At 59.2% G+C, this 26,975-nt stretch overlaps 2 protein-coding genes across 5 annotated transcripts; one reads left to right on the top strand and one right to left on the bottom strand.

The window, feature by feature from the left end:
• The first annotated feature begins 5,811 nt into the window (after positions 1–5,811).
• Positions 5,812–10,704, top strand: LOC137466935 (mitogen-activated protein kinase 7-like). Of its 4 annotated transcripts, none has more exons than XM_068178535.1 (6): positions 5,812–5,983; positions 7,150–7,299; positions 7,958–9,084; positions 9,419–9,831; positions 9,906–10,033; positions 10,540–10,704. In XM_068178535.1, exons 3-6 carry the CDS (start codon positions 7,977–7,979, stop codon positions 10,685–10,687), a joined length of 1,797 nt encoding a protein of 598 aa, XP_068034636.1. In that variant the 5' UTR covers positions 5,812–5,983; positions 7,150–7,299; positions 7,958–7,976; the 3' UTR covers positions 10,688–10,704. The 4 variants fall into 4 exon arrangements, with proteins under 4 accessions (XP_068034636.1, XP_068034634.1, XP_068034637.1 ...); XM_068178533.1 differs by having other exon boundaries at positions 7,150–7,315; XM_068178536.1 differs by lacking the exon at positions 5,812–5,983 and adding an exon at positions 6,646–6,695 and having other exon boundaries at positions 7,150–7,315.
• A 3,039-nt stretch (positions 10,705–13,743) lies between these two features.
• Positions 13,744–26,517, bottom strand: STX1B (syntaxin 1B). Its single transcript, XM_068178564.1, has 9 exons — positions 26,417–26,517; positions 24,974–25,073; positions 23,374–23,448; positions 23,209–23,282; positions 20,013–20,121; positions 18,979–19,052; positions 17,226–17,363; positions 15,803–15,913; positions 13,744–13,870 (listed from the first exon to the last, which is right to left on the bottom strand). Exons 1-9 carry the CDS (start codon positions 26,435–26,437, stop codon positions 13,790–13,792), a joined length of 783 nt encoding a protein of 260 aa, XP_068034665.1. The 5' UTR covers positions 26,438–26,517; the 3' UTR covers positions 13,744–13,789.
• Between the last annotated feature and the right edge of the window lie 458 nt (positions 26,518–26,975).

Here is a 26,975-nt window from a genome sequence, read left to right as displayed (position 1 = left end):
GACAGGAGGGGTTTATATCATGACAATAGGGGGTTATATCATGACAGGAGGAATTTATATCGTGACATATCACGACACTGGGGGGTGTTAGATTGCGCTCTATCACGACATGAGGGGTTTATATCGCGACAGGAGGGGGTTATATCGCGACAATAGGGGTTTATATCGCGACAGGAGGGGGTTATATCATGACAGGAGGGGTTTATATCGTGACATATCACGACACTGGGGGGGGGTTAGATTGCGCTCTATCACGACATGAGGGGTTTATATCGCGACAGGAGGGGTTTATATCGCGATATATCGTGACATGAGGGGGTTATATCGTGAGAGATCGCGACGCGAGGGGTTTGTATCGCGACGTCAGGGGTTTATATCGCGATATATCGCGACGCCAGGGGCCCTGTCGCGACACGGGCAGGCGATGTCGCGACAGGAACGGGGACGTCGCGATATCAGCCCGACAGAACCCGGAAAGGGTGCAGGGATACGCAAATGAGATGCAAATGAGATGCAAATGAGCTGCAGATGGGATGCAGATGGATGCAAATGAGCTGCAGATGGGATGCAAATGAGCTGCAAATGAGCTGCAGATGGGATGCAGATGGATGCAAATGAGCTGCAGATGAGATGCAAATGAGCTGCAAATGAGATGCAAATGAGCTGCAGATGGGATACAGATGGATGCAAATGAGCTGCAGATGAGATGTAAATGAGCTGCAGATGAGATGCAAATGAGCTGCAGATGAGATGCAGATGAGATGCAAACGAGGCTGGCGGGAGGCCGGACCCACCTGGGCCAGGGCGGGGTCCTCGGGGGGGAGGAGCCGCCCCTCCCCCCCCCGCCCCTCCCCCTCCGAGTCCGAGTCCGAGGCCTGGGGGGAAACGGGGAAACTGAGGCAGATTCGGGGTGAAAAACCCAAAAATTGGGGAAATTAAACCCAAAATTGGGGTGAAAAACCCAAAAATTGGGAGAAACCGACGCGGATTTGGGGTGAAAAACCCAAAAATTGGGAAAATGAAACCCAAAATTGGGGTGAAAAACCCAAAAATTGGGGAAAAATGAAACAGATTTGGGTTTAAAAAATCCCAGATTTTGGGGTAAAAATCCCAAATTTTGGGTTTAAAAAATCCCAAATTTTTGGTTTAAAAAACCCCAAATTTTGGGGTAAAAATCCCGGATTTTGGGGTGAAACTCCGGAATTTTGGGGTGAAACTCCGGAATTTTGGGTGAAACTCCGGAATTTTGGGTGAAACTCCGGAATTTTGAGGTGAAACTCCGGAATTTAGGGGTGAAACTCTGGAATTTTGGGTGAAACTCCGGAATTTTGGGTGAAACTCCGGAATTTTGGGGTGAAACTCCGGATTTTGGGGTCCCGGGCCCCGTTTGGGTCCCGGCTCCGATTTTGGGGCGATTTCCCCAAATTTTGGGTCCATTTCCCCATTTTTGGGTTCATTTTCCCCATTTTTGGGTCCATTTTCCTGATTTTTGGTTCATTTCCCCATTTTTTGCCGCTTTTCCCCATTTTTTGCACCCATTCTGCTGATTTTTTGCCTCTTTTCCCATTTTTTTGGGATCATTTTCCCAATTTTTGGGTTAATTTTCCTGATTTTTTGCCTCTTTTTCCCCATTTTTGGGCTTTTCCCCATTTTTGGCCTCTTTTCCCTGCTTTTGGGCACTTTCCCCCATTTTCAGGGTCCCCGATCCAAATTTTTGGGCTCTTTTCCCATTTTTTGTGTTCATTTCCCCAATTTTTGGGCTCTTTTCCCATTTTTTGGGTTCGTTTTCCCCGTTTTTTGGGCACTTTCCCCGATTTTTGCCGCTTTTCCCCCATTTTTGGATATTTCTCCCCAATTCCTGGGCACTTTCTCCGTATTTTTGGCCGCCTTTCCCTGATTTCTGGGCCCTTTTCCCGATTTTTGGCCTTTTTTACCAATTTTTGGCTTTTCCTCCCCATTCCGGGGCTCCTTTTCCCGTTTTTTTTGGGCTTTTTTTCCACATTTTTCCCTCTTTTCCCCCAATTTCGGGCTTTTTTTTCCCGGTTTTTGGGCACTTCTCCCCATTTCCGTGGTCCCCAATCCCATTTTTGGGTGTTTCTCCGCATTTTTTTGGCTCTTTTCCCCTTTTTTGGGCATTTTCCCGTTTCTGGGGCTCCATTTCCCCATTTTGGGGTTTTTTCCCCCACTTTTGGGCTTTCCTTTCCAGTTCTTGGGCACTTTCCCCCGTTTTCTGACACCCCGGTCCCGATTTCTGGGCTCTTTTCCCGGTTTTCGGCCTCTTTTTCCCGATTTTTGGCTCTTTTTCCCCATTTTTGGGCTCTCGCCTGGTGCAGCTCCCGCGTCCGGTCCCTCATGGCGGCCGCCCGGAAGCGGCCGCGCACGCGCAGAGGCGGCGGGGAGCGACCATCGAGACGGCGCCGCTCTGGCCGCCAAAAAAAAACCATAGAGACGCGCGAGAGTCCTCCACGACCATAGAGACGAACAGGAAGTCCTCCAGAGCCATAGAGACGAACCGGAAGTCCTCCAGAGCCATAGAGACTAACCGGAAGTCCTCCCTGACCATAGAGACGAACAGGAAGTCCTCCAAAGCCATAGAGACTAACCGGAAGTCCTCCCTGACCATAGAGACGAACAGGAAGTCCTCCAAAGCCATAGAGACGAACAGGAAGTCCTTCTCGACCATAGAGACGAACAGGAAGTCCTCCAAAGCCATAGAGACGAACAGGAAGTCCTCCAAAGCCATAGAGACTAACCGGAAGTCCTCCCTGACCATAGAGACGAGCAGGAAGTCCTCCCTGACAATAGAGACAACCCGAAAGCTTACCGGAAGTGTCATAGAGAGGAGCACGAAGTCCTCCAGAACCGTAGAGACGACCCGGAAGTCTTAAAAAAAAAAAACAAACCACCATAGAGACGAGCGAGACTCCTCCACGACCCTAGAGACGAACAGGAAGTCCTCCAAAGCCATAGAGACTAACCGGAAGTCCTCCCTGACCGTAGAGACGACCCGGAAGCTTACCGGAAGTGTCATAGAGAGGAGCAGGAAGTCCTCCAGAACCATAGAGACGAGCCGGAAGTCTTAAAAAAAAAAAAAATAAAAATAGAGACGCGCGAGAGTCCTCCACGACCATAGAGACGAACAGGAAGTCCTCCAAAGCCATAGAGACGAACAGGAAGTTCTCCCTGACCATAGAGACGACCCGGAAGCTTACCGGAAGTGTCATAGAGAGGAGCAGGAAGTCCTCCAGAACCATAGAGACGAGCCGGAAGTCTTAAAAAAAAAAAAAAAAAAAAAAAAAACATAGAGACGCGCGAGAGTCCTCCCTGACCATAGAGACGAACAGGAAGTCCTCCAAAGCCATAGAGACTAACCGGAAGTCCTCCCTGACCATAGAGACGAACAGGAAGTCCTCCAAAGCCATAGAGACTAACCGGAAGTCCTCCCTGACCATAGAGACGAACAGGAAGTCCTCCAAAGCCATAGAGACGAACAGAAGTCCTCCCTGACCATAGAGACGAACAGGAAGTCCTCCAAAGCCATAGAGACGAACAGGAAGTCCTCCCTGACCATAGAGATTAACGGGAAGTCCTCTCTGACCATAGAGACGAACAGGAAGTCCTGCAAAGCCATCGAGACTAACCGGAAGTCCTCCCTGACCATAGAGACGAGCCGGAAGCTTACCGGAAGTGTCATAGTGAGGAGAAGGAAGTCCTCCAGAACCATAGAGACGAGCCGGAAGTCCTAAAAAAAAACAAAAACCATAGAGACGAGCGAGACTCCTCCACGACCATAGAGACGACCCGAAAGCTTACCGGAAGTATCATAGAGAGGAGCAGGAAGTCCTCCAGAACCATAGAGACGAGCCGGAAGTATTTAAAAAAAAAAAAAAAAAAAAAACATAGAGACAAGCGAGAGTCCTCCACGACCATAGAGACGAACAGGAAGTCCTCCAAAGCCATAGAGACTAACCGGAAGTCCTCCCTGACCATAGAGACGACCCGGAAGCTTACCGGAAGTGTCATAGAGAGAAGCAGGAAGTCCTCCAGAACCATAGAGACGACCCGGAAGTCTTTTTAAAAAGAAAAAAAACCATAGAGACAGGCGGAAGTCCTCCGAGGGAAAAACCATAGAGAGGAGCCGGAAGTGCGTCCCGCAGGCCGCGGCCTGGGCGGAGCGGAGGGGGCGTGGCCGGGCGGCGGCACTTCCGGGTGGCGGCGGGAGCGGCGGGAGCGGCGCCAGGGGGCGGTAAGAGCCCCGGGGGTGGTCGCCATGGCAACGGCCCCGCCCACCGCGACCCCCGCGGGGAAAGGGGGGGGGACTGGGGGGAACTGGGGGGGGGAACTGGGATGGACTGGGATGGAACTGGGATGGAACTGGGAGGGACTGGGAAGGGTTTGGGGGGGGGGGGTCCTGGAGTGACTGGATGGACTGGGACAAACTGGGGGGAACTGGGGAGGGAACTGGGAGGGACTGGGACAAACTGGGGGGGACTGGGGGGACTGGGGGGAACTGAACTGGGACAAACTGGGATGGGCTGGGAGGGACTGGGAAAGGTTTGGGGGGGAACTGGGATGGACTGGGATGAACTGGGGGGGTTTAGGGGGGAACTGGGGGGAACTGGGATGGACTGGGAGAAAGTGGGAGGGACTGGGGGGGCTTAGGGGGGTCCTGGAGGGACTGGGAGGAACTGGGGGGAAACTGGGAGGGGTTTGGGGGGATCCTGGAGGGACTGGGACGGACTGGGGGGCACTGGGGGGCACTGGGTGAACTGGGATGGACTGGGACGGACTGGGGGGCACTGGGGGGCACTGGGGGGCACTGGGTGAACTGGGATGAACTGGGATGAACTGGGACAGACTGGGGGGCGCCGGCTCTCGTTGCCGGGAGGATCTGGGGCCACTCTGGGGGCATTTGGGGCCCCCAGGTGAATTTTTGGGTCGTTTTTGGCCCCCCCAGGTGATTTTTGGGTCCCCCAGGTGATTTTTTTTTGGGTGATTTTTGCCCCTTTCAGGTGATTTTTTGGTCCTCTCAGGTGATTTCTCCCCCCCAGGTGATTTTTGGGGTGATTTTTTTGGGTCCCCCAGGTGTTTTTTTCCCGCCCAGGTGATTTTTTGGGTCATTTTTTTGGCCGATCTCTTCCTCTCAGGTGATTTTTTAGGTCATTTTTGTTCCTTTCAGGTGATTTTTTGGGTCCCCCAGGTCATCTTTGGGTCCCCCCTGGTGTTTTTTCCCCCCCCAGGTAATTTTTTGGGTGATTTTTCTCTACCAGGTGATTTTTGGGTCCCCCAGGTGATTTTTGGGTCCTCCAGGTGATTTTTTTTCCCCCCCACGTGATTTTTTGGGTGATTTTTCCCCCCCCAGGTCATTTTTTGGTCCCCCCAGTGTTTTTTCCCCCCCTCAGGTGATTTTTTGGGTGATTTTTTGGGTCCCCCCGGTGATTTTTTCCCCCCCAGCTGATTTTTTGGGTGTTTTTTCCCCCCTCAGGTGATTTTTTGGGTCATTTTTGGGTCCCCCAGCTGTTTTCCCCCCCCCCCAGGTGTTTTTTCCCCCCTCAGGTGATTTTTTTGGGTCATTTTTGGGTCCCCCAGCTGTTTTTCCCCCCCCCAGGTGTTTTTTTCTCCCCTCAGGTGATTTTTTGGGTCATTTTTGGGTCCCCCCAGGTGATTTTTTGGGTGATTTTTGGGTCCCCAGGTGTTTTCCCCCCCCCCCAGGTGATTCTCACCCCCCCCCCAGGTGACCCCACCTGCGCAGGCGCCATGGCCCAGCCGGGCCCCGCCCCCACCCCGCGAGGCCCCGCCCCCGAGCCGCCAGGCCCCGCCCCCGAGCCCGCAGGCCCCGCCCCCGAGGCGCCGGGGCCGCTGGCGCTGCTGAAGGCGCGGGCGCTCGACGTCACCTTCGACGTGGGCGACGACTACGAGGTCATCGAGACCATCGGCACCGGCGCCTACGGCGTGGTGAGCTCGGCGCGGCGCCGGGACACAGGTGAGGCAACTGGGACACACTGGGATAGGTGAGATACACCTGGGTTACACCTGGGATACACCTGGGACACACCTGGGACACACCTGGGGGCATGGGTTACACCTGGGTCACACCATCGGCACCGGCGCCTACGGCGTGGTGAGCTCGGCGCGGCGCCGGGACACAGGTGAGGCACACCTGGGATACACCTGGGATAGGTGGGATACACCTGGGATACACCTGGATTACACCTGGGATACACCTGGGATACACCTGGGTTACACCTGGGATACACCTGGGACAGGTGAGATACACCTGGGTTACACCTGGGATACACCTGGGATACACCTGGGATACACCTGGGTCACACCTGGGTTACACCTGGGATACACCTGGGATAGGTGAGGCACACCTGGGTTACACCTGGGGGGACGGGTTACACCAGGGCACACCTGGACACACCTGGGGACACCTGGGACACACCTGGACACACCTGGGACACACCTGGACACACCTGGGCACACCTGGGCACACCTGGACACACCTGGGACAGGTGAGATACACCTGGGTTACACCTGGGACAGGTGAGATACACCTGGGATACACCTGGGTTACACCTGGGACACACCTGGGATACACCTGGGTTACACCTGGGGGGACGGGTTACACCTGGGTCACACCATCGGCACCGGCGCCTACGGCGTGGTGAGCTCGGCACGGCGCCGGGACACAGGTGAGATACACCTGGGATACACCTGGGATACACCTGGGATACATCTGGGTTACACCTGGGACAGGTGAGATACACCTGGGTTACACCTGGATTACACCTGGGACAGGTGAGATACACCTGGGATACACCTGGGATACACCTGGGATACACCTGGGATACACCTGGGATACACCTGGGATACACCTGGGATACACCTTGGACAGGTGAGACACACCTGGGTTACACTTGGGATAGGTGAGATACACCTGGGCACACCTGGGCACACCTGGACACACCTGGGGACACCTGGACACATCAGGGACACACCTGTGCACACCTGGGGACACCTGTGCACACCTGGGCACACCTGGGGACACACCTGGGACACACCTGGACACACCTGGACACACCTGGGCACACCTGGACACACCTGGGCACGCCTGGGGCTCAGCTGCCCCCCGGCCCCGCCCCCCAGGCCAGCAGGTGGCCATCAAGAAGATCCCCAACGCCTTCGACGTGGTGACCAACGCCAAGCGGACGCTGCGCGAGCTGAAGATCCTCAAGCACTTCAAGCACGACAACATCATCGGCATCAAGGACATCCTGCGCCCGGCCGGGCCCTACGGCGAGTTCCGCTCCGTGTGCGTCCCCGCCGCCGGGCGGGGCGGGGCGGGGGGCGGGGCTTGGGGCGGGTTGGGTTGGGTTGGTTTGGGTTGGGTTGGGTTCAGTTGGGTTGAGTTGGGTTGGGTTGGGTTGAGTTGGGTTGGGTTGGGTTGAGTTGGGTTGAGTTGGGTTGGGTTGGGTTGGGTTGAGTTGGGTTGGGTTTGGTTGAGTTGAGTTGGGTTGGGTTGGGTTGAGTTGGGTTGGGTTAGGTTGGGTTGGGTTGGGTTGAGTTGGGTTGAGTTGGGTTGGGTTGGGTTGGGTTGGGTTGGGTTGGGTTGAGTTGGCGTCGGGCGGTTGACGGGGATGGATGTGAGCGGTGTTGGCTTTGGAGGTGCCGGGTTTGAGCGTCCGGAGTGCGGCCACATTGACCCAACCCAACCCAACCCAACCGAGCCAAGCAACCCAACTGAACTCAACCAACTCAACTCAACCCAACCCAACCCAACCCAACTGAACCCAACTCAACTGACCCCAACTCACCTCAACCCAACCCAACCCAACCCAACTGAACCCAACTCAACCAACTCAACTCAACCCAACCCAACCCAACCCAACCCAACTCACCCAAAAACCCTCGTGGCCGTCCCCCTGACCGCCCCGCCCCGCCCCTCCCCCCGCAGCTACGTGGTGCTGGACCTGATGGAGAGCGACCTCCACCAGATCATCCACTCCTCGCAGCCGCTGACGCTCGAGCACGTCCGCTACTTCCTCTACCAGCTCCTGCGCGGCCTCAAGTACATCCACTCGGCCAACGTCCTCCACCGCGACCTCAAGCCCAGCAACCTGCTGGTCAACGAGAACTGCGAGCTCAAGATCGGCGACTTCGGCATGGCGCGGGGGCTGGGCGCCGACCCCCGCCAGGCCAAGGCGTTCCTCACCGAGTACGTGGCCACGCGCTGGTACCGCGCGCCGGAGCTGCTGCTGTCGCTGCACCGCTACACGCGCGCCATCGACATGTGGTCGGTGGGCTGCATCTTCGCCGAGATGCTCGGCCGCCGGCAGCTCTTCCCCGGCCGCAACTACGTGCACCAGCTCCAGCTGATCATGGCGGTGCTGGGCACGCCGCCGCCCGGCGTCATGGCGGCCATCGGCGCCGAGCGCGTCCGCGCCTACGTGCAGAGCCTGCCGCCGCGCCCGCCGGTGCCGTGGGAGAGCCTCTTCGGCGAGGCCGAGCCGGCGGCGCTGGCGCTGCTGGGGCGGATGCTGCGCTTCGACCCGCGGGAGCGCGTGGGCGTGGCCGAGGCGCTGCGCCACCCCTTCCTGGCCAAGTACCACGACCCCGAGGACGAGCCCGAGTGCGTGCCGGCGTTCGACTTCGCCTTCGACCGCCAGGCGCTCACCAAGGAGGAGATCAAGGCGGCCATCGTGGCCGAGATCGCCGACTTCCACGCGCGCCGCGACGGCATCCGGCGGCAGATCGCGCCGGCGCCCTCGGCCCGCCCCGACGTCAACATGGCCGACGTCGGCGCGGCCCGCGGCGGGACCGAGGCGGCCGATGCCGAACTCGATGCGGCCGACGCCGCCGCCGGCGACGCCGGCGCGGCCGACGGCCCGGCGTGGCCGCCCTGCGCCGACGTGGACATGCCCAGCCCCGGCCCCGCCCCCGACTGCCCCATGGACTCGCCGCGGGTGAAGGCGGAGCCGGGGGCGCCGGCGGCCCCCAAGAGGGACGGCGCCATCTCGGACGACACCAAGGCGGCGCTGAAGGCGGCGCTGCTCAAGTCGGCCATGAGGAACAAGAGCAAGGGTGAGGGGGAGGGGCGAGTTTGGGTCGGGTTGGTTTGGTTCAGGTGAGTTGGGTTGGGTTGGGTTGGGTTGGGTTGGGCTGAGTTGAGTTGGGTTCGGTTGGGTTGGGTTTGGTAGAGTTGGGTTGATTTGGTTTCAGTTGCCGCTCGTTCAGTTGGGTTGGGTTGAGTTGAGTTGGGTTCGGTTCAGTTGGGTTGGGTTGGGTTGAGTTGGGTTGGGTTGAGTTGACTTCCTTGGAGTTGCCTTCACTCCCCTTGGCTCGATTCGAGCCCTGATTGGCTGCCTCCCCTCGCCCTGCCCTCTGATTGGCCGACCTCCGCCCTCCCCTCCCCCAGACCCTCCCTGCGCCGCGCCGGAGGCGCCCGAGGGCCGCAAGCCGGTGACGGCGGCCGAGCGGCAGCGCGAGCGGGAGGAGAAGCGCCGGCGCCGGCAGGAGCGCGCCAAGGAGCGCGAGAAGAAGCAGCGCGAGCGCGAGCGCCGCGAGCCCCGCCCCCGGGGGGAGGGGCTGCACGGCCTGGTCCTCACCGACGACGACCGCCACCTCCTGGAGCGCTGGACCAAGATGGCCGACGGCGCCCCGCCGCGCCAGCCCGCCCCGCCCCGCCCCCCCGCCCCGGCCCCGCCCCCCTGCCCCGCCCCGCCCCCGCCCGCCGAGGCCTGGCCGGGCCCCGAGGCGTGGCCGGAGCGGCCGGCCGGCGCCGCCGACGCCGACGTGGCCACGGTGACGCAGCAGCTGCAGAAGTCGCAGGTGAGGGGGGCGGGGCCGGCCCCCGAGGGAGGGTGGCCACGCCCCTCCCTCACCGCCACGCCCCTCCCCCGCAGGTGGAGGATCCGCTGCCCCCCGTGTTCCCGGTGACGCCCAAGGGCAGCGGGGCCGGGTACGGCGTCGGCTTCGACCTGGAGGAGTTCCTGAGCCAATCGCTGGACATGGTGGGGGAGGCCAAGGACAGGTGGGGCCGGTGGGGTTGGGTGGGGTTGGGTGGGGTTGAGTTGGGTTGGGTCATCTTCGGTTGGGTTGTCTTTGGTTGGGTTGGGTTGGGTTGAGTTGGGTTTGGTTGAGTTGGGCTATCTTTGGTTGGGTTGGGTCATCTTCGGTTGGGTTGTCTTTGGTTGGGTTGGGTCATCTTTGGTTGGGTTGTCTTTGGTTGGGTTGGGTTGGGTTGGGTTGAGTTGGGTTTGGTTGAGCTGGGTCATCTTTGGTTGGGTTGGGTTGAGTTGGGTTGGGTTGGGTTGGGTTGAGTTGGGTTGGGTTGAGTTGGGTTGGGTTTGGTTGGGTTGGGTTGGGTTGGGTTGAGCTGGGTCATCTTTGGTAGGGTTGGGTCATCTTTGGTTGGGTCGTCTTTGGTTGGGTTGGGCGGTCTTTGGTTGAGCTGTCGTTCCTTGTCTTGGCTCCTCCTCCTTTTCCGCTCCCCTGGCCCCGATTGGCTCCGGCCGCCTCCCGCCCCTCCCCCCGCAGCCAGGGCGACTCGGCGCCGCTCTCGGCGTCGCTCTTGGCCGATTGGCTCGAGGTTCACCGCCTGAGCCCCGCCGCGCTCGAGAGCCTCCAGCGCGACCTCCAGCTGGGCTCGCCCATGCTCCTGGCCGACGACCCGCCCGCGCCCTGAGCCCCGCCCCCGCCTCCGCCCGGAGCCACGCCCACCGCCGGCCACGCCCCGCCCCCGCATTAAATTTGTACCAAAACGACGCCGCCGCTGCCTCGCGTCTCTGGGTGGGGGGAGGAGGCGTGGCGGCCATCTTGGACCCCCGAGGAGGAGGAGGGGGAGGGGGAGGGGCCGGAGGAAGAAGAGGCGGAGCCGGCTGCGTTTTTGGCAATGGTTTCGTAGCAAAGACATCACAGACCACGAGGGGGCGGCACGGAGCGCGGCGGGGGGAGGGGGAGGGGCGGCCCCCGGCCCGGTGGGGGGAGGGGCGCGGGCGCGGCGCCGGCGGGGCGGGAAATCTAAGTGGGGCGTGGGGGGTGGGGGTGGTGCCGGGGTCGCCGGCGACGTCGGCGTCGTCGGACCGTTGAGGACGCCGTCGGGGGATCGGTGAGGTCGTTGGGCCGTTGACGGGGCCATCGATGACGCCGTTGGGTCATCGATGACGTCATTGGGCCATTGATGAGGTCGTCGATGGGGTCATTGGCCATCAATGACATCATTGGGTCATCGGTGGGGTCATCAATGATGTCGTTGGGCCGTTGATGATGTCATTGGGTCGTCGATGACATCATTGGGTTGATGAGGAAATTGGGTCATCGATGACATCATTGGGTCATCGATGAGGTCATTGGGTAATCGATGACATCATTGGGTCATTGATGAGGTAATGGGGTCATCGATGACATCATCGGGTCATCGAGGACATCATTGGGTCACTGATGGGTCATTGGGTAATCGATGACATCATTGGGTCATCAATGATGTCATCAGGTCATCAATGAGGTCATCAGGTCACTGACGGGGTCACCCATGAGGTCATCGGGTGGATGGGCAGTTGCCCAGTTGGGCGCTGCCTGGGTCGTCACTGGTCAGTCGCTACTGGTCATTACTGGTCGCTACTGGTCACTACTGGTCATTACTGGTCACTACTGGTCGCTACTGGTCACTACTGGTCATTACTGGTCACTACTGGTCACTACTGGTCATTACTGGTCACTACTGGTCACTACTGGTCACTACTGGTCATCACTGGTCACTACTGGTCACTACTGGTCATTACTGGTCATTACTGGTCACTGCTGGTCACTACTGGTCATTACTGGTCAGTTTGGTCACTGCTGGTCATTACTGGTCACTGCTGGTCATTACTGGTCGTTACTGGTCTTTACTGGTCGTTACTGGTCAGTTGTTACTGGTCATTACTGGTCACCACTGGTCATTACTGGTCAGTCATTACTGATCATTACTGGTCAATCATTACTGGCCAGCTGTTACTGGTCATTACTGGTCACCACTGGTCAGCTGTCACTGGCCAGTTGTTACTGGTCAGTCATTACTGGTCATTACTGGTCACCACTGGTCAGTCGTTACTGGTCAGTCATTACTGGTCAGTCGTTACTGGTCAGTTGTTACTGGTCACTTTGGTCACTACTGGTCATTACTGGTCACCACTGGTCAGCTGTCCCTGGTCAGTCGTTACTGGTCAGTCGGGTCGTTACTGGTCAGTCGTTACTGGCCAGTCGTTACTGGTCACTCATTACTGGTCAGTCGTTACTGGCCAGTCGTTACCGGTCATCACCGGTCAGTCGGGATCGGCGCTGTCCTGCACCGGTCAGTTGGGTGGGGGAGGGGCCGATGGGCGGGGAGGGGCATCGGCCGCAGCGTGACCGGAGGGGGAGGGGACCGGTCAACCAGTGGGGGGGCACTGGTTGGACTGGTCAGCGATGGGTTAAACTGGTCAGCGATGGGTTAACCAGTTGGGTGATGGGTTAACCAGTTGGGTGATGGGTTAACCAGTTGGGTGAAGGGTTAACCAGTTGGGTGAAGGGTTAACCAGTTGGGTGAAGGGTTAACCAGTTGGGTGATGGGTTAACCAGTTGGGTGAAGGGTTAACCAGTTGGGTCGGTGAAGGGTTAACCAGTTGGGTGAAGGGTTAACCAGTTGGGTGAAGGGTTAACCAGTTGGGTGAAGGGTTAACCAGTTGGGTCGGTGAAGGGTTAACCAGTCGGGTGGGTGATGGTCGGACTGGTCGGGTTTGATGGCACCTCCCCCACCCAGCTGGGATCGGCCAACCCAACTCAACCCAACTCAACTCAACCCAACTCAACCAACCCAACCCAACTCAACCCAACTCAACCCAACTCAACCCAACTCAACCCAACCCAACCCAACTCAACTCAACCCAACCCAACTCAACCCAACCCAACTCAACCCAACCCAACCCAAGTCAACCCAACTCAACCCAACTCAACCCAACCCAAGTCAACCCAACCCAACCAATCCAACACAACTCGACCCAACTCAACCCAACCCAACTCAACCAACCCAACTCAACTCAACCCAACTCAACCAACCCAACTCAGCCCAACCCAACCCAACCTAAACCAACTCAACTCGACCCAACCCAACCCAACTGAACTCAACCCAACCCAACTCAACTCAACCAACCTAAACCAACCCAACCCAACCTAAACCAATTCAACCCAACTCAACTCGACCCAACTCAACTCAACCAACCTAAACCAACCCAACCCAACCCAACTCACTTAACCAACTCAACTCAACTCAACCCAACTCAACCCAACTCAACCCAACCCAACCAACCCAACTCAACCCAACTCAACCCAACTCAACCCAACCCAACCAACCCAACCAACCCAACCAACCCAACCAACCCAACCCACCCAACTCCACCCAACCCAACCCAACTCCACCCAACTCTGCCCAACCCGTGGCCCCTCCCCCCCCAGACCCCCACTCACCCCTCTCCCCGTGGCGGGGGCGTGGCCGGAGGGCGGGGCAGGGGGATGATGGCATGGGATGAAGGCCGAGGAGGAGGAGGAGGAGAGGAGGAGCCTCGCTTAGATTTGCCGGCGCCGGTGCCGGGGGCGTGGCCGGCGGCGACGGGACCACCACGTGCTGGTTCGTCCGTTCGCAATTAATTTATTCGCAATCGATGCGCTTAATTAACGGGGGTGGGGGCGGCGGGGCCGGGGCGGGGCCGGGGCGGGGGAGGGGCGCCGTGGCTGCCACGCCCCCCCCCCGGGAGGGGTGGGGGGAGGGGCCCTAGAGGCCCAAGGTGCCCCCGATGGAGGAGGCCAGGACCACGCCCAGCACCACGCAGCAGATGATGATCATGATCTTCTTCTGCCGGCGCCCGCGCCGCCGCGGTCCCGGGCAGTTCGGGGCCGGTCCGGTGGGTTTTGGTGAGTTTGGGCGGATTTGGGGGGTTTTGGTGAATTTGGGCGGATTTGGGGGGATTTTGGTGAGTTTGGGGGGGGTTTTGATGGATTTTGGGTGGGTTTTGGTGATTTTGGGTGGATTTGGGGGGATTTTGGTGAGTTTGGGGGGATTTGGGGGATTTTGGTGAGTTTGGGGGGGTTTTGATGGATTTTGGGTGGGTTTTGGTGAGTTTGGGGGGATTTGGGGGGATTTTGGTGAGTTTGGGGGGGGGTTGATGGATTTTGGGTGGGTTTTGGTGAGTTTGGGCGGATTTGGGGGGATTTTGGTGAGTTTGGGGGGGGTTGATGGATTTTGGGTGGGTTTTGGTGAGTTTGGGCGGATTTGGGGGGTTTTGGTGAGTTTGGGGGGGTTTTGATGGATTTTGGGTGGGTTTTGGTGAGTTTGCGTGGATTGGGGGGGATTTTGGTGAATTTGGGCGGATTTGGGGGGATTTTGGTGAGTTTGGGGGGGTTTTGATGGATTTTGGGTGGGTTTTGGTGAATTTGGGCAGATTTGGGGGGATTTTGGTGAGTTTGGGGGGGTTTTGATGGATTTTGGGTGGGTTTTGGTGAGTTTGCGTGGATTGGGGGGGATTTTGGTGAATTTTGAAGGGTTTTGGAGAGTTTTGGTGATTTTGGGGTGATTTTGGATGGATTTTGGTGAGTTTGGGTGGATTGGGAGGGTTTTGGTGAATTTGGGGGAATTTCAAGGGGGTTTGGGGTGGATTTGGGTGAATTTTGGGAGATTTGAAAGGGATTTGGAGGGATTTTGGTGAATTTGGGGGGATTTTGGAGGGGTTTGATGGATTTTGATGAATTTTGGTTGAATTTGGGTGTTTTGGGGTGATTTGGGGTGAATTTTGGGTGAATTTTGGTGAATTTTGTGTGAATTTGGATGATTTTGGGTGAATTTTGGTGAATTTTGGGTGAATTTGGGTGAATTTTGGGTGAATTTGGATGATTTTGGGTGAATTTTGGGTGATTTTGGGTGAATTTTGGTGAATTTTGGGTGAATTTTGGTGAATTTGGTGAATTTGGTGAATTTGGGTGAATTTTGGTGTATTTTGGTGAATTTTGGTGAATTTGGGTGAATTTGGGTGAATTTTGGTGAATTTTGGTGAATTTTGGTGAATTTGGGTGAATTTGGGTGAATTTTTGTGAAATTTTGTGAATTTTGGTGAATTTTGGTGATTTTGGGTGAATTTTGGTGAATTTGGGTGAATTTTGGTGAATTTTGGTGATTTGGGGTGAATTTTGGTGAATTTGGGTGAATTTTGGGACGTCCCGGCAGCGGGGGAGGGGAGAGAGGAGAGAAGAGCAGAGCGTTACCGACCCCTCCCCCACCCTGGCCCGGGGCACCTTCCTGGTGGCCACTCCGGGGTCTCGGTGGCCACAGCGAATTCTTGGTGGCCACATCAAGGCCTTGGTGGCCACATTGAGGTCTTGGTGGCCACATCAAGGCCTTGGTAGCCACATTGAGGTCTTGGTGGCCACACTGGGTTTGCGGTGGCCACACTGAGGTCTTGGTGGCCACACTGGGTTTGCGGTGGCCACACTCAATTCCAGTTGCCCCCAGTACCCCCCGCTCGCCCCATTTGCCCCCGGTGACCCCCAGTAGCCCCTGGTAGCCCCAGTAGCCCCTGGTCACCCCCATTTGCCCCTGGTCACCCCGGGAAGCCCCCCAGTGACCACCAGTAGAGCTGGTAGCCCCCCAGTAGCCATAGTAGCCCTGGTAGCCCCCCGGTGGCCCCCTGGTAGCCCCATTTGCCCCTGGTAGCCCCCCAGTAGCCCCGGTAGCCCCCCAGTGACCCCAGTAGCCCCCCGGTAGCCCCGGTAGCCCCCCGGTAGCCCCACTGACCCGCCGGGCCTTGCTCTGGTACTTGACGGCTTTCTTGGTGTCGGACACGGCGCGCTCGACGTAATCCACGGAGTGCTCGACGTTGTACTCGATGCGGTCAATCATCTCGCCCTGCGGCCACCAGAGTGACCACCGGTCAGTGACAGTGGCCACCGGCCAGTGACAGTGACCACCGGCCAGTGACAGTGGCCACGGGTCAGTGACAGTGGCCACCGGCCAGTGACAGTGACCATTGGTCAGTCACGGTGACCGCTGGTGACCATCGACGTTGTACTCGATGCGGTCAATCATCTCGCCCTGCGGCCACCAGAGTGACCACCGGTCAGTGACAGTGGCCACCGGCCAGTGACAGTGGCCACCGGCCAGCCAGAGTGACCACTGGCCAGTGACAGTGACCACCGGCCAGTGACAGTGACCACGGGTCAGTAAAAGTGACCATTGGTCAGTCACGGTGACCGCTGGTCACTTCCAATGACCGGTGGCCACTCGGGATGGCCGGTGGCCACTCAGGATGACCGGTGGCCACCCAGGATGACGGGTGGCCGCTGCGGGCCGCACCTGGCTCTCCACCAGCATGGCCATGTCCACGAACATGTCCTGGATGACCCCTGGTCACTCCCAGTGACCTCTAACCCATCCCATGGACCCGTGGCCACTCCCATGGACCGGTGGCCACTCGGGCTGACCGGTGGCCACCCGGGATGACCGGTGGCCGCTGCGGCCGCACCTGGCTCTCCACCAGCATGGCCATGTCCACGAACACGTCCTGGACGACCCTTGGTCACTCCTGATGACCTGTGGCCACTCCCATGGACCGGTGGCCACTCCCATTGACCCGTGGCCACTCGGGCTGACCCGTGGCCACCCGGGATGGCCGGTGGCCGCTGCGGCCGCACCTGGCTCTCCACCAGCATGGCCATGTCCACGAACACGTCCTGGACGACCCTTGGTCACTCCCAGTGACCTCTAACCCATCCCATGGACCGGTGGCCACTCCCAATGACCGGTGGCCACCCGGGATGACCAGTGGCCACCCGGGATGACCGGTGGCCGCTGCGGCCGCACCTGGCTCTCCACCAGCATGGCCATGTCCACGAACATGTCCTGGATGACCCCTGGTCACTCCCGATGACCTGTGGCCACTCCCATGGACCGGTGGCCACTCCCATTGACCCGTGGCCACTCGGGCTGACCCGTGGCCACTTGGGATGACCGGTGGCCACCCGGGATGGCTGGTGGCCGCTGCGGCCGCACCTGGCTCTCCACCAGCATGGCCATGTCCATGAACATGGCCTGGATGACCCCTGGTCACTCCCAGTGACCTCTAACCCATCCCGATGACCCGTGGCCACTCGGGATGACCGGTGGCCACTCCCATGGACCAGTGGCCACCCGGGATGGCCGGTGGCCGCTGCGGCCGCACCTGGCTCTCCACCAGCATGGCCATGTCCACGAACATGTCGTGCAGCTCGCGGATGCTGGTCTCCAGCTTGATGATCTCGTTGTGCCGCGTCTCGATCTCGTTCAGCGCCTGCTTGGTCATCTGCGAGTCCATCTTGATCTGCGGGCACGCGCGCCGTCACCCGCGGCCACCGGGGGCTCCCGGGGGCCACCAAAGTTCTCCAGGTGGTCCCAGAGGTCACCCGCGGCCACCGGGGGCTCCCGGGGGCCACCGAGTGCTCCGGGTGCTCCCAGAGGTCACCCACGGCCACCGGGGGCTCCCGGGGGCCACCGAGTGCTCCGGGTGCTCCCAGGGGTCACCCGCGGCCACCGGGGGCTCCCGGGGGCCACCGAGTGCTCCGGGTGCTCCCAGAGGTCACCCGCGGCCACCGGGGGCTCCCGGGGGCCACCGAGTGCTCCGGGTGCTCCCAGGGGTCACCCGCGGCCACCGGGGGCTCCCGGGGGCCACCGAGTGCTCCGGGTGCTCCCAGGGGTCACCCGCGGCCACCGGGGGCTCCCGGGGGCCACCAAAGTGCTCCGGGTGCTCCCAGAGGTCACCTGGTGGTCACCCACAGCCACCCGGGGCTCCTGGGGGCCACCAGAGATCTCCAGGTGGTCCCAGAGATCACCTGGTGGTCACCCGCGGCCACCGGGGGCCACCAAGTGCTCCAGGTGGTCCCAGGGGTCACCCGCGGCCACCGGGGGCTCCTGGGGGCCACCAAAGTTCTCCAGGTGGTCCCAGGGGTCACCTGGTGGTCACCGGGGGCTCCCAGGGGACACCAGAGATCTCCAGGTGGTCCCAGAGGTCACCTGGTGGTCACCGGGGGCTCCTGGGGGCCACCAAAGTTCTCCAGGTGGTCCCAGAGGTCACCTGGGGGCACCTGGTGCCCCCAGTAGCCCCGGTAGCCCTGGTAGCCCTGTGGTGGCCACAGTAGCCCCCCGTTAGCCCCGGTAGCCCCCCAGTAGCCCCAGTGATCCCCCAGTTACCCCGGTAGCCCCAGTAGCCACCCAGTAGCCCCGCAGTAGCCCCAGTAGCCCCCCAGTAGCCACCCAGTGGCCGCGGTGGCCGCAGTAGCCCCAGTAGCCAACGGTAGCCCCCTGGTAGCCCTGGTAGCCCGCCGTTAGCCATGGTAGCCTCCCTGTAGCCCCAGTAGCCCCGCGGTGGCCGTGGTGGCCACAGTACCCCCAGTAGCCCCCCAGTAGCCCCCGTAGCTGTGCAGTGGCCGCGGTGGCCTCACTAGCCACAGTAGCCCCCTGTTAGCCCTGGTAGCCCCCCAGTAGCCCCATGGTGGCCACAGTAGCCACGGTAGCCCGCCGTTAGCCGTGGTAGCCTGCCGGTAGCCCCGGTTGCCCTGCGGTGGCCGCAGTAGCCACAGTAGCCCCGTTGGCCCTGGTAGCCCGCCGGTAGCCCCGGTAGCCCCACGGTGGCCGCGGTGGCCGCAGTAGCCACGGTAGCCCCCCTGGTAGCCCTGGTAGCCCACCATTAGCCGTGTTAGCCTCCCAGTAGCCCCGGTAGCCGCGCAGCGGCCGCGGTGGCCGCAGTAGCCACGGTAGCCCCCTGTTAGCCCTGGTAGCCCGCCGTTAGCCGTGGTAGCCCCCCGGTAGCCCCGGTAGCCGCGCAGTGGCTGTGGTGGCCGCAGTAGCCACGGTAGCCCCCTGGTAGCCCCGTTAGCCCTGGTAGCCCGCCGTTAGCCGTGGTAGCCCCCCGGTAGCCCCGGTGGCCGCGGTGGACTCACGTCGTCGGTGAAGACGGCCAGCTTGCCGCTCTCCAGCATGTCCTCCAGCTCCTCGTTGGTCGTGGTCCGGCCGGCTGGGGGAGGGGCGGCCGGAGTGACCGCTGGGTGACCACTGAGTGGCCACTGAGCCCCACTGACCACTGAACCCCCAGGGTGGCCACTGACCCCCAGAGTGGCCACTGACCCCCCCCCATTGGCCACTGACCCCCCTGAGTGACCACAGACCCCCCCATTGGCCACTGAACCCCCACTGACCACTGAACCCCCAGAGTGGCCACTGAACCCCCTGAGTGGCCACTGACCCCCCAGAGTGACCACTGACCCCCCTCCACTGACCTCCCAGAGTGACCACTGACCCCCCCCATTGGCCACTGACCCCCCTGAGTGGCCACTGACCCCCCACTGACCACTGACCTCCCAGAGTGACCACTGACCCCCCCCATTGGCCACTGACCCCCCTGAGTGGCCACTGACCCCCCACTGACCACTGACCTCCCAGAGTGACCACTGACCCCCCCCCCCATTGGCCACTGAACCCCCAGAGTGGCCACTGACCCCTGACCCCCACACTGACCCCTGACCCCCGGAGTGACCCCAGAGTGACCCCTGTGTGACCCCTGTGTGACCCCTGACCCCCAGAGTGACCCCTGACCTTCCCACTGACCACTGAACCCCCTCCACTGACCCCCCAGAGTGACCCCTGACCCCAGAGTGACCCCTGACCCCAGAGTGACCCCTGACCCCCAGAGTGACCCCTGACCCCAGAGTGACCCCAGAGTGACCCCTGACCCCTGTGTGACCCCTGACCCCCGTGTGACCCCCGTGTGACCCCAGTGACCGGCGCAGCGGTCAGCGTCCGCACTGATCTCGAGCTGGCGCTGGATGCGGTCCTTGCAGCGGTCAGGGACGGTGACCCCAGAGTGACCCCTGACCCCTGACCCCTGTGTGACCCCTGTGTGACCCCTGACCCCCGTGTGACCCCTGAGTGACCCCCGTGTGACCCCAGTGACCGGCGCAGCGGTCAGCGTCCGCACTGATCTCGAGCTGGCGCTGGATGCGGTCCTTGCAGCGGTCGCGGTACTTGGACTGCGTGGCGTTGTACTCGGTCATCACCTCCACGAACTTCCGGGACAGCGTCGAGTGCTGCCGGGGGTGAGGGACAGGTGAGCACGGACAGGTGAGACAGGTGAGACAGGTGAGACACAGGTGAGACACAGGTGAGAGATGGATGAACTTCCGGGACAGCGTCGAGTGCTGCCGGGGGTGAGGGACAGGTGAGGGACAGGTGAGAGACAGGTGAGACACAGGTGAGACATGGACAGGTGGGACATGGACAGGTGAGACACGGACAGGTGAGACATGGACAGGTGAGACATGGATGAACTTCCGGGAGAGCGTCGAGTGCTGCCGGGGACACGGGACACAGGTGAGATATGGACAGGTGAGACATGGACAGGTGAGAGACAGGTGAGACATGGACAGGTGAGACATGGATGAACTTCCGGGAGAGCGTCGAGTGCTGCCGGGGACACGGGACACAGGTGAGATATGGACAGGTGAGAGACAGGTGGGACATGGACAGGTGAGACATGGATGAACTTCCGGGAGAGCGTCGAGTGCTGCCGGGGACACGGGACACAGGTGAGATATGGACAGGTGAGAGACAGGTGGGACATGGACAGGTGAGACACAGGTGAGATATGGACAGGTGAGACAGGTGAGAGACATGTGAGATATGGACAGGTGGGACATGGATGAACTTCCGGGAGAGCGTCGAGTGCTGCCAGGGGCACGGGTGGGACAGGTGAGGGACAGGTGGGACACGGACAGGTGAGATATGGACAGGTGAGACATGGACAGGTGAGACAGGTGGGACATGGATGAACTTCCGGGAGAGCGTCGAGTGCTGCCAGGGGCACAGGTGGGACAGGTGAGACATGGACAGGTGAGACATGGACAGGTGAGACACGGACAGGTGGGACATGGACAGGTGGGACATGGACAGGTGGGACATGGATGAACTTCCAGGAGAGCGTTGAGTGCTGCCGGGGGCACGGGTGAGGGACAGGTGAGGGACAGGTGAGGGACAGGTGAGAGACAGGTGAGACATGGACAGGTGAGACATGGACAGGTGGGACATGGATGAACTTCCGGGAGAGCGTTGAGTGCTGCCAGGGGCACGGGTGGGACAGGTGAGGGACAGGTGAGACATGGACAGGTGAGAGATGGACAGGTGAGGGACAGGTGAGACATGGACAGGTGAGACAGGTGGGACATGGATGAACTTCCGGGAGAGCGTCGAGTGCTGCCAGGGACACGGGTGGGACACAGATGAGGACAGGTGAGGGACAGGTGAGACATGGACAGGTGAGATATGGACAGGTGAGACAGGTGAGGGACAGGTGAGACATGGATGAACTTCCGGGAGAGCGTCGAGTGCTGCCAGGGGCACGGGTGGGACACAGATGAGACAGGTGAGGGACAGGTGAGACATGGACAGGTGAGAGACAGGTGAGATATGGACAGGTGAGACATGGACAGGTGAGGGACAGGTGGGAGGGGTCAGGTGAGGTCACACAGGTGAGGTCACACGGGTGAGGGACAGGTGGGAGGGGTCAGGTGAGGGACAGGTGAGGTCACACAGGTGAGGTCACACAGGTGAGGTCACACAGGTGAGGGACGGGTGGGAGGGGTCAGGTGAGGGACAGGTGAGGTCACACAGGTGAGGTCACACAGGTGAGGTCACACGGGTGAGGGACAGGTGGGAGGGGTCAGGTGAGGGACAGGTGAGGTCACACAGGTGAGGTCACACAGGTGAGGTCACACAGGTGAGGGACGGGTGGGAGGGGTCAGGTGAGGGACAGGTGAGGTCACACAGGTGAGGTCACACAGGTGAGGTCACACAGGTGAGGGACGGGTGGGAGGGGCCAGGTGAGGTCACACAGGTGAGGTCACACAGGTGAGGGACAGGTGGGAGGGGACAGGTGAGGTCACACAGGTGAGGTCACATGGGTGAGGGACAGGTGGGAGGGGACAGGTGAGGTCACACAGGTGAGGTCACACGGGTGAGGTCACACAGGTGAGGGACAGGTGAGGTCACACAGGTGAGGTCACACAGGTGAGGGACAGGTGAGGTCACACAGGTGAGGTCACACAGGTGAGGGACAGGTGAGGTCACACAGGTGAGGTCACACAGGTGAGGGACGAGTGGGAGGGGTCAGGTGAGGTCACACAGGTGAGGTCACACGGGTGAGGTCACACAGGTGAGGGACGGGTGGGAGGGGTCAGGTGAGGGACAGGTGAGGTCACACAGGTGAGGTCACACAGGTGAGGTCACACAGGTGAGGGACGAGTGGGAGGGGTCAGGTGAGGTCACACGGGTGAGGTCACACAGGTGAGGTCACACGGGTGAGGTCACACAGGTGAGGGGACAGGTGAGGTCACGTGGGTGAGGTCACACAGGTGAGGTCACACAGGTGAGGTCACACAGGTGAGGTCACAGGTGAGGGACGGGTGGGAGGGGACAGGTGGGACAGGTGCGATCATACAACGACAATGCTGAGGAAGCTGGTGATGACGATGAAGCCAACGATAACGATGACGATGAAGTCAACGATGATGATGAGGATGACGATGATGAAGTCAATAACATGATGAAGTTGATGACGATGATGAAGTTGATGATGATGATGAAGTCAACGATGACAATGTCAATGATGACGATGACGACGATGAAGTCATTGACGACGATGACGACGATGACGATGACAAAGTCAACAATGGCAATGTCAATGATGATGATGACGATGATGAAGTCATTGATGATGATGACGATGACGAAGTCAACGATGGCAATGTCAATGACAACGATGACAATGATGAAGTCAATGACGACGATGACAATGACGATGACGAAGTTAACCATGGCAATGTCAATGATGACGATGACGACGATGACGTCAATGACGACGATGACGATGATGACGATGACGATGACGAAGTCAACGATGGCAATGTCAATGATAACGACGATGATGACGATGACGATGACGAAGTCAACGAAGGCAATGTCAATGACGACGACGACGATGACGATGACGATGACGATGATGAAGTCAACAAAGGCAATGTCAATGACGGCGACAACAATGACGATGACGATGACGAAGTCAACGAAGGCAATGTCAATGCCGACGCCGACGCCGGTGGCGCCGAGGCCGAAGGTCTCACCTGCGTCTTGCGGATGCGCAGGTCGGCCGAGGAGCGGTTCAGCCCCTCCTCCTGCTCGATGCTCTGCTCGATGGCTGCGGCCGGGGCACAGCGGTCACTCGGTGGTCACTCAGTGGTCACTCGGTGGTCACTCAGTGGTCACTCGGGGGAGGGGGCAGCGGTCACCTTTCAATTTGGAGCGCACTTTGTTCGCCGTCTTCTTGATGTCGGCCGTGAGGTCCTCGAGCTCCTGCTTGGTCTCTGGAGTGACCACGAGTGACCGGTGAGTGACCGGTGAGTGACCGGTCACTGACCAGTGAGTGACCGGTGAGTGACCAGTGAGTGACCAGTGAGTGACCAGTGAGTGACCGGACACTGACCAGTGAGTGACCAGTGACCGGTGAGTGACCGGTCACTGACCAGTGAGTGACCACTGAGTGACCAGTCACTGGCCAGTGAGTGACCAGTGAGTGACCGGTCACTGACCAGTGAGTGACCGGTGAGTGACCATTGACCAGTCACTGACCAGTGAGTGACCGGTGAGTGACCGGTGAGTGACCAGTGAGTGACCGGTGAGTGACCAGTGAGTGACCAGTGAGTGACCGGTCACTGACCAGTGAGTGACCGGTGAGTGACCGGTCACTGACCAGTGAGTGACCGGTGAGTGACCGGTCACTGACCAGTGAGTGACCACTGAGTGACCAGTCACTGGCCAGTGAGTGACCAGTGAGTGACCGGTGAGTGACCGGTCACTGACCAGTGAGTGACCACTGAGTGACCACTGAGTGACCAGCCAGTGACCGCTGACCCCATTAATGACCCCATTAATGACCCCATGGCCCCATTAATGACCCCGTTAATGACCCCGTTAATGACCCAATGACCTCATTAATGACCTAATTACCCAGTTAGTGACCCCACCGACAACTGATTAATTAATAATCGCGTTAATTACTCTCATCGGGGTTGGGGGCGGCCAGGATGGCGCTGTGCTGCTGCTAATTAATGACCCGAGGAGCTCGTCAGCGACCCCGTTAATGACCCCATGGCCCCGTTAACGGCCCCACGGCCCCGTTAGTGACCCCATTAATGACTGATTAATTAATAATCGCGTTAATTACTCTCATCGGGGTTGGGGGCGGCCAGGATGGCGCTGTGCTGCTGCTAATTAATGACCCGAGGAGCTCGTTAGCGACCCCGTTAATGAGCCAATGGCCCCGTTAACGACCCCACGGCCCCGTTAGTGACCCCATTAATGACTGATTAATTAATAATCGCGTTAATTACTCTCATCGGGGTTGGGGGCGGCCAGGATGGCGCTGTGCTGCTGCTAATTAATGACCCGAGGAGCTCGTCAGCGACCCCGTTAATGACCCCATGGCCCCGTTAACGGCCCCACGGCCCCGTTAGTGACCCCATTAATGACTGATTAATTAATAATCGCGTTAATTACTCTCATCGGGGTTGGGGGCGGCCAGGATGGCGCTGTGCTGCTGCTAATTAATGACCCGAGGAGCTCGTTAGCGACCCCGTTAATGAGCCAATGGCCCCGTTAACGACCCCACGGCCCCGTTAGTGACCCCATTAATGACTGATTAATTAATAATCGCGTTAATTACTCTCATCGGGGTTGGGGGCGGCCAGGATGGCGCTGTGCTGCTGCTAATTAATGACCCGAGGAGCTCGTTAGCGACCCCGTTAATGAGCCAATGGCCCCGTTAACGACCCCCACGGCCCCGTTAGTGACCCCATTAATGACTGATTAATTAATAATCGCGTTAATTACTCTCATCGGGGTTGGGGGCGGCCAGGATGGCGCTGTGCTGCTTCTTCACCTGCTCCACGTCCTCCGAGAGCTTCTCGATGCAGCCCCGGATCTCCTCCACCTGCGCCCGTTCGGGGAAAATTTGGGGGATTTTGGGAAAATTCGGGGGATTCGGGGAAAGTTCGGGCGGTTTTGGGAAAATTCGGGCGGTTTTGGGAAAATTCGGGGGATTTTGGGAAAATTCGGGGGATTCGGGAAAATTCGGGGGATTTTGGGAAAATTTGGGGGATTCGGGGGATTTTGGGGGTGAACTTTGGGGTGAATTTTTGGGGTTTTTGGGTGAATTTTGGGGGATATAGGGCATTTTAGGGCGAATTTTGTGGTGATTTTTTTGGGTTTTTTGGGTGAATTTTGGGGTGAAATTTGGGGTGAAATTTTGGGTTTTTTGGGTGAAAATTTGGGATTTAGGGATTTTAGGGTGAACTTTGGGGTGAAATTTCGGGGGTTTTGGGTGAATTTTGGGGGATATAGGGGATTTTAGGGTGAATTTTGGGGTGAAATTTTGGGGTTTTTGGGGTTTTTTAGCACGAATTTGGGGTTTTCGGGGTTTTTTAGGGCAATTTTGCGGTGAAATTTTGGGGGACTTTTGGGGTGAAATTTTGGCGATATTGGGGTGACATTTTGGGGGTTTTGGATTTTTTTGGGTGAATTTTGGGGTGAAAATTTGGGGATTTTAGGGTGAATTTTGGGGTGAAATTTGGGGGATTTTTGGGGGAGAAATTCCAGGCTTTCTGGTTGAAATTTGGGCAAATTTTGGGGCAAATTTTGGGGGTTTGGGGTGAAATCCCGGCGGGTTTTGGGGTGAAATTTGGGGCTTTAGGGAAAATTTGGGGGATTTTGGGGGATCTGGGGATTTTTTAGGGAAGATTTGGGGGATTTTTGGGGATTTTGGTGGACTTTGGGGGATTTTGGGGGGTCCCACTCCATTTTTGGGGGTCCCTGGGGGTATTCAGGTGCGCCGATCCCATTTTTTGGGGGTCCCAAACCCATTTTTTGGGTCCTTAGGCATTTTTGGGGGCCCACCCGCTCGAAAGAACTCATCCATGAAGTGATCCCCGTCCCATTTTTTGGGGTCTGTGCCCCATTTTTGGGGGTTTTTGGGGTCCCACTCCCATTTTTTGGGGGTCCCTGGGGGTATTCAGGTGCGCTGATCCCATTTTTGGGGGTCCCAAGGGCGTTTTTGGGGGTCCCAACCCCGTTATTGGGGCCCCACCCGCTCGAAGAACTCGTCCATGAAGTGATCCCCGTCCCATTTTTTGGGGTTTTTTTGGAGGTCCCGATCCCATTTTTGGGGGTCCTGATCCCAATTTTTGGGGTCCCACTCCCATTTTTGGGGGTCCCTGGGGGTTTCCAGGTGCGCCGATCCCATTTTTGGGGGTCCCCAGGCCGTTTTCGGGGCCCCACCTGCTCGAAGAACTCGTCCATGAAGTGGTCCCTGTCCACCGTCACCACCTCCTCCTCATCGTCGCTGTCCTTGGCCTGCAGGGGGCGCTGTCACCGCCCACCGGGGGCGTGGCCTCACAAAAACCCCGCCCCAATCCAAACCCCGCCCACAAAACCCCACCCAACTAAACCCCGCCCCCAAAATCCCGCCCCATCCAAACCCCGCCCACAAAACCCCATCCAACCTAAACCCCGCCCCCAAAACACCACCCAACCTAAACCCCGCCCCCAAAACCCCGCCCAACCCAAAACCCCGCCCTCAAAACCCCGCCCAACATAAATCCCGCCCCCAAATTCCCACCCCCACCAAAACCCCCGCCCCATGATTGGCTCCTGCATCCACCCTGCCCCCTGACTCATTTGCATGCCGTTGCTCATTTGCATAGGGGGCGGGGCTCTCTGAGGGATGCCGGCGGGGGATTGGGTGAGCTGCGGTGGCCACGCCCCTCTCTGGGCGAGGGATCCGCCCCCTGTGGCCACCGCGGGACCTTCCAGGGGCTCCCAGTGGCTCCCAGTGGCT

This window comes from Anomalospiza imberbis, unplaced genomic scaffold (genome assembly GCF_031753505.1).
Source record: "Anomalospiza imberbis isolate Cuckoo-Finch-1a 21T00152 unplaced genomic scaffold, ASM3175350v1 scaffold_48, whole genome shotgun sequence".
NCBI classification, from domain to species: domain Eukaryota; kingdom Metazoa; phylum Chordata; class Aves; order Passeriformes; family Viduidae; genus Anomalospiza; species Anomalospiza imberbis.
The sequence above is the reverse complement of the archived record's forward strand: the minus strand, read 5'-3'. Positions and strand labels throughout refer to the sequence as shown.

What these genes read in the sequence shown, in the direction of transcription:
- STX1B (XM_068178564.1), bottom strand. Translation starts at nt 26,437, where the DNA reads ATGGACGAGTTCTTCGAGCAG. An exon ending in AGTGCGCTCCAAATTGAAAG is followed by an intron (nt 23,283 to 23,373) that starts GTGACCGCTGCC and finishes CCCCGGCCGCAG; the next exon opens with CCATCGAGCAGAGCATCGAG. An exon ending in TGGCCGTCTTCACCGACGAC is followed by an intron (nt 17,364 to 18,978) that starts GTGAGTCCACCG and finishes GCGTGCCCGCAG; the next exon opens with ATCAAGATGGACTCGCAGAT.
- LOC137466935 (XM_068178535.1), top strand. Translation starts at nt 7,977, where the DNA reads ATGGAGAGCGACCTCCACCAGATCATCCACTCCTCGCAGCCGCTGACG. An exon ending in CATGAGGAACAAGAGCAAGG is followed by an intron (nt 9,085 to 9,418) that starts GTGAGGGGGAGG and finishes CCCCTCCCCCAG; the next exon opens with ACCCTCCCTGCGCCGCGCCG. An exon ending in AGCAGCTGCAGAAGTCGCAG is followed by an intron (nt 9,832 to 9,905) that starts GTGAGGGGGGCG and finishes CCTCCCCCGCAG; the next exon opens with GTGGAGGATCCGCTGCCCCC.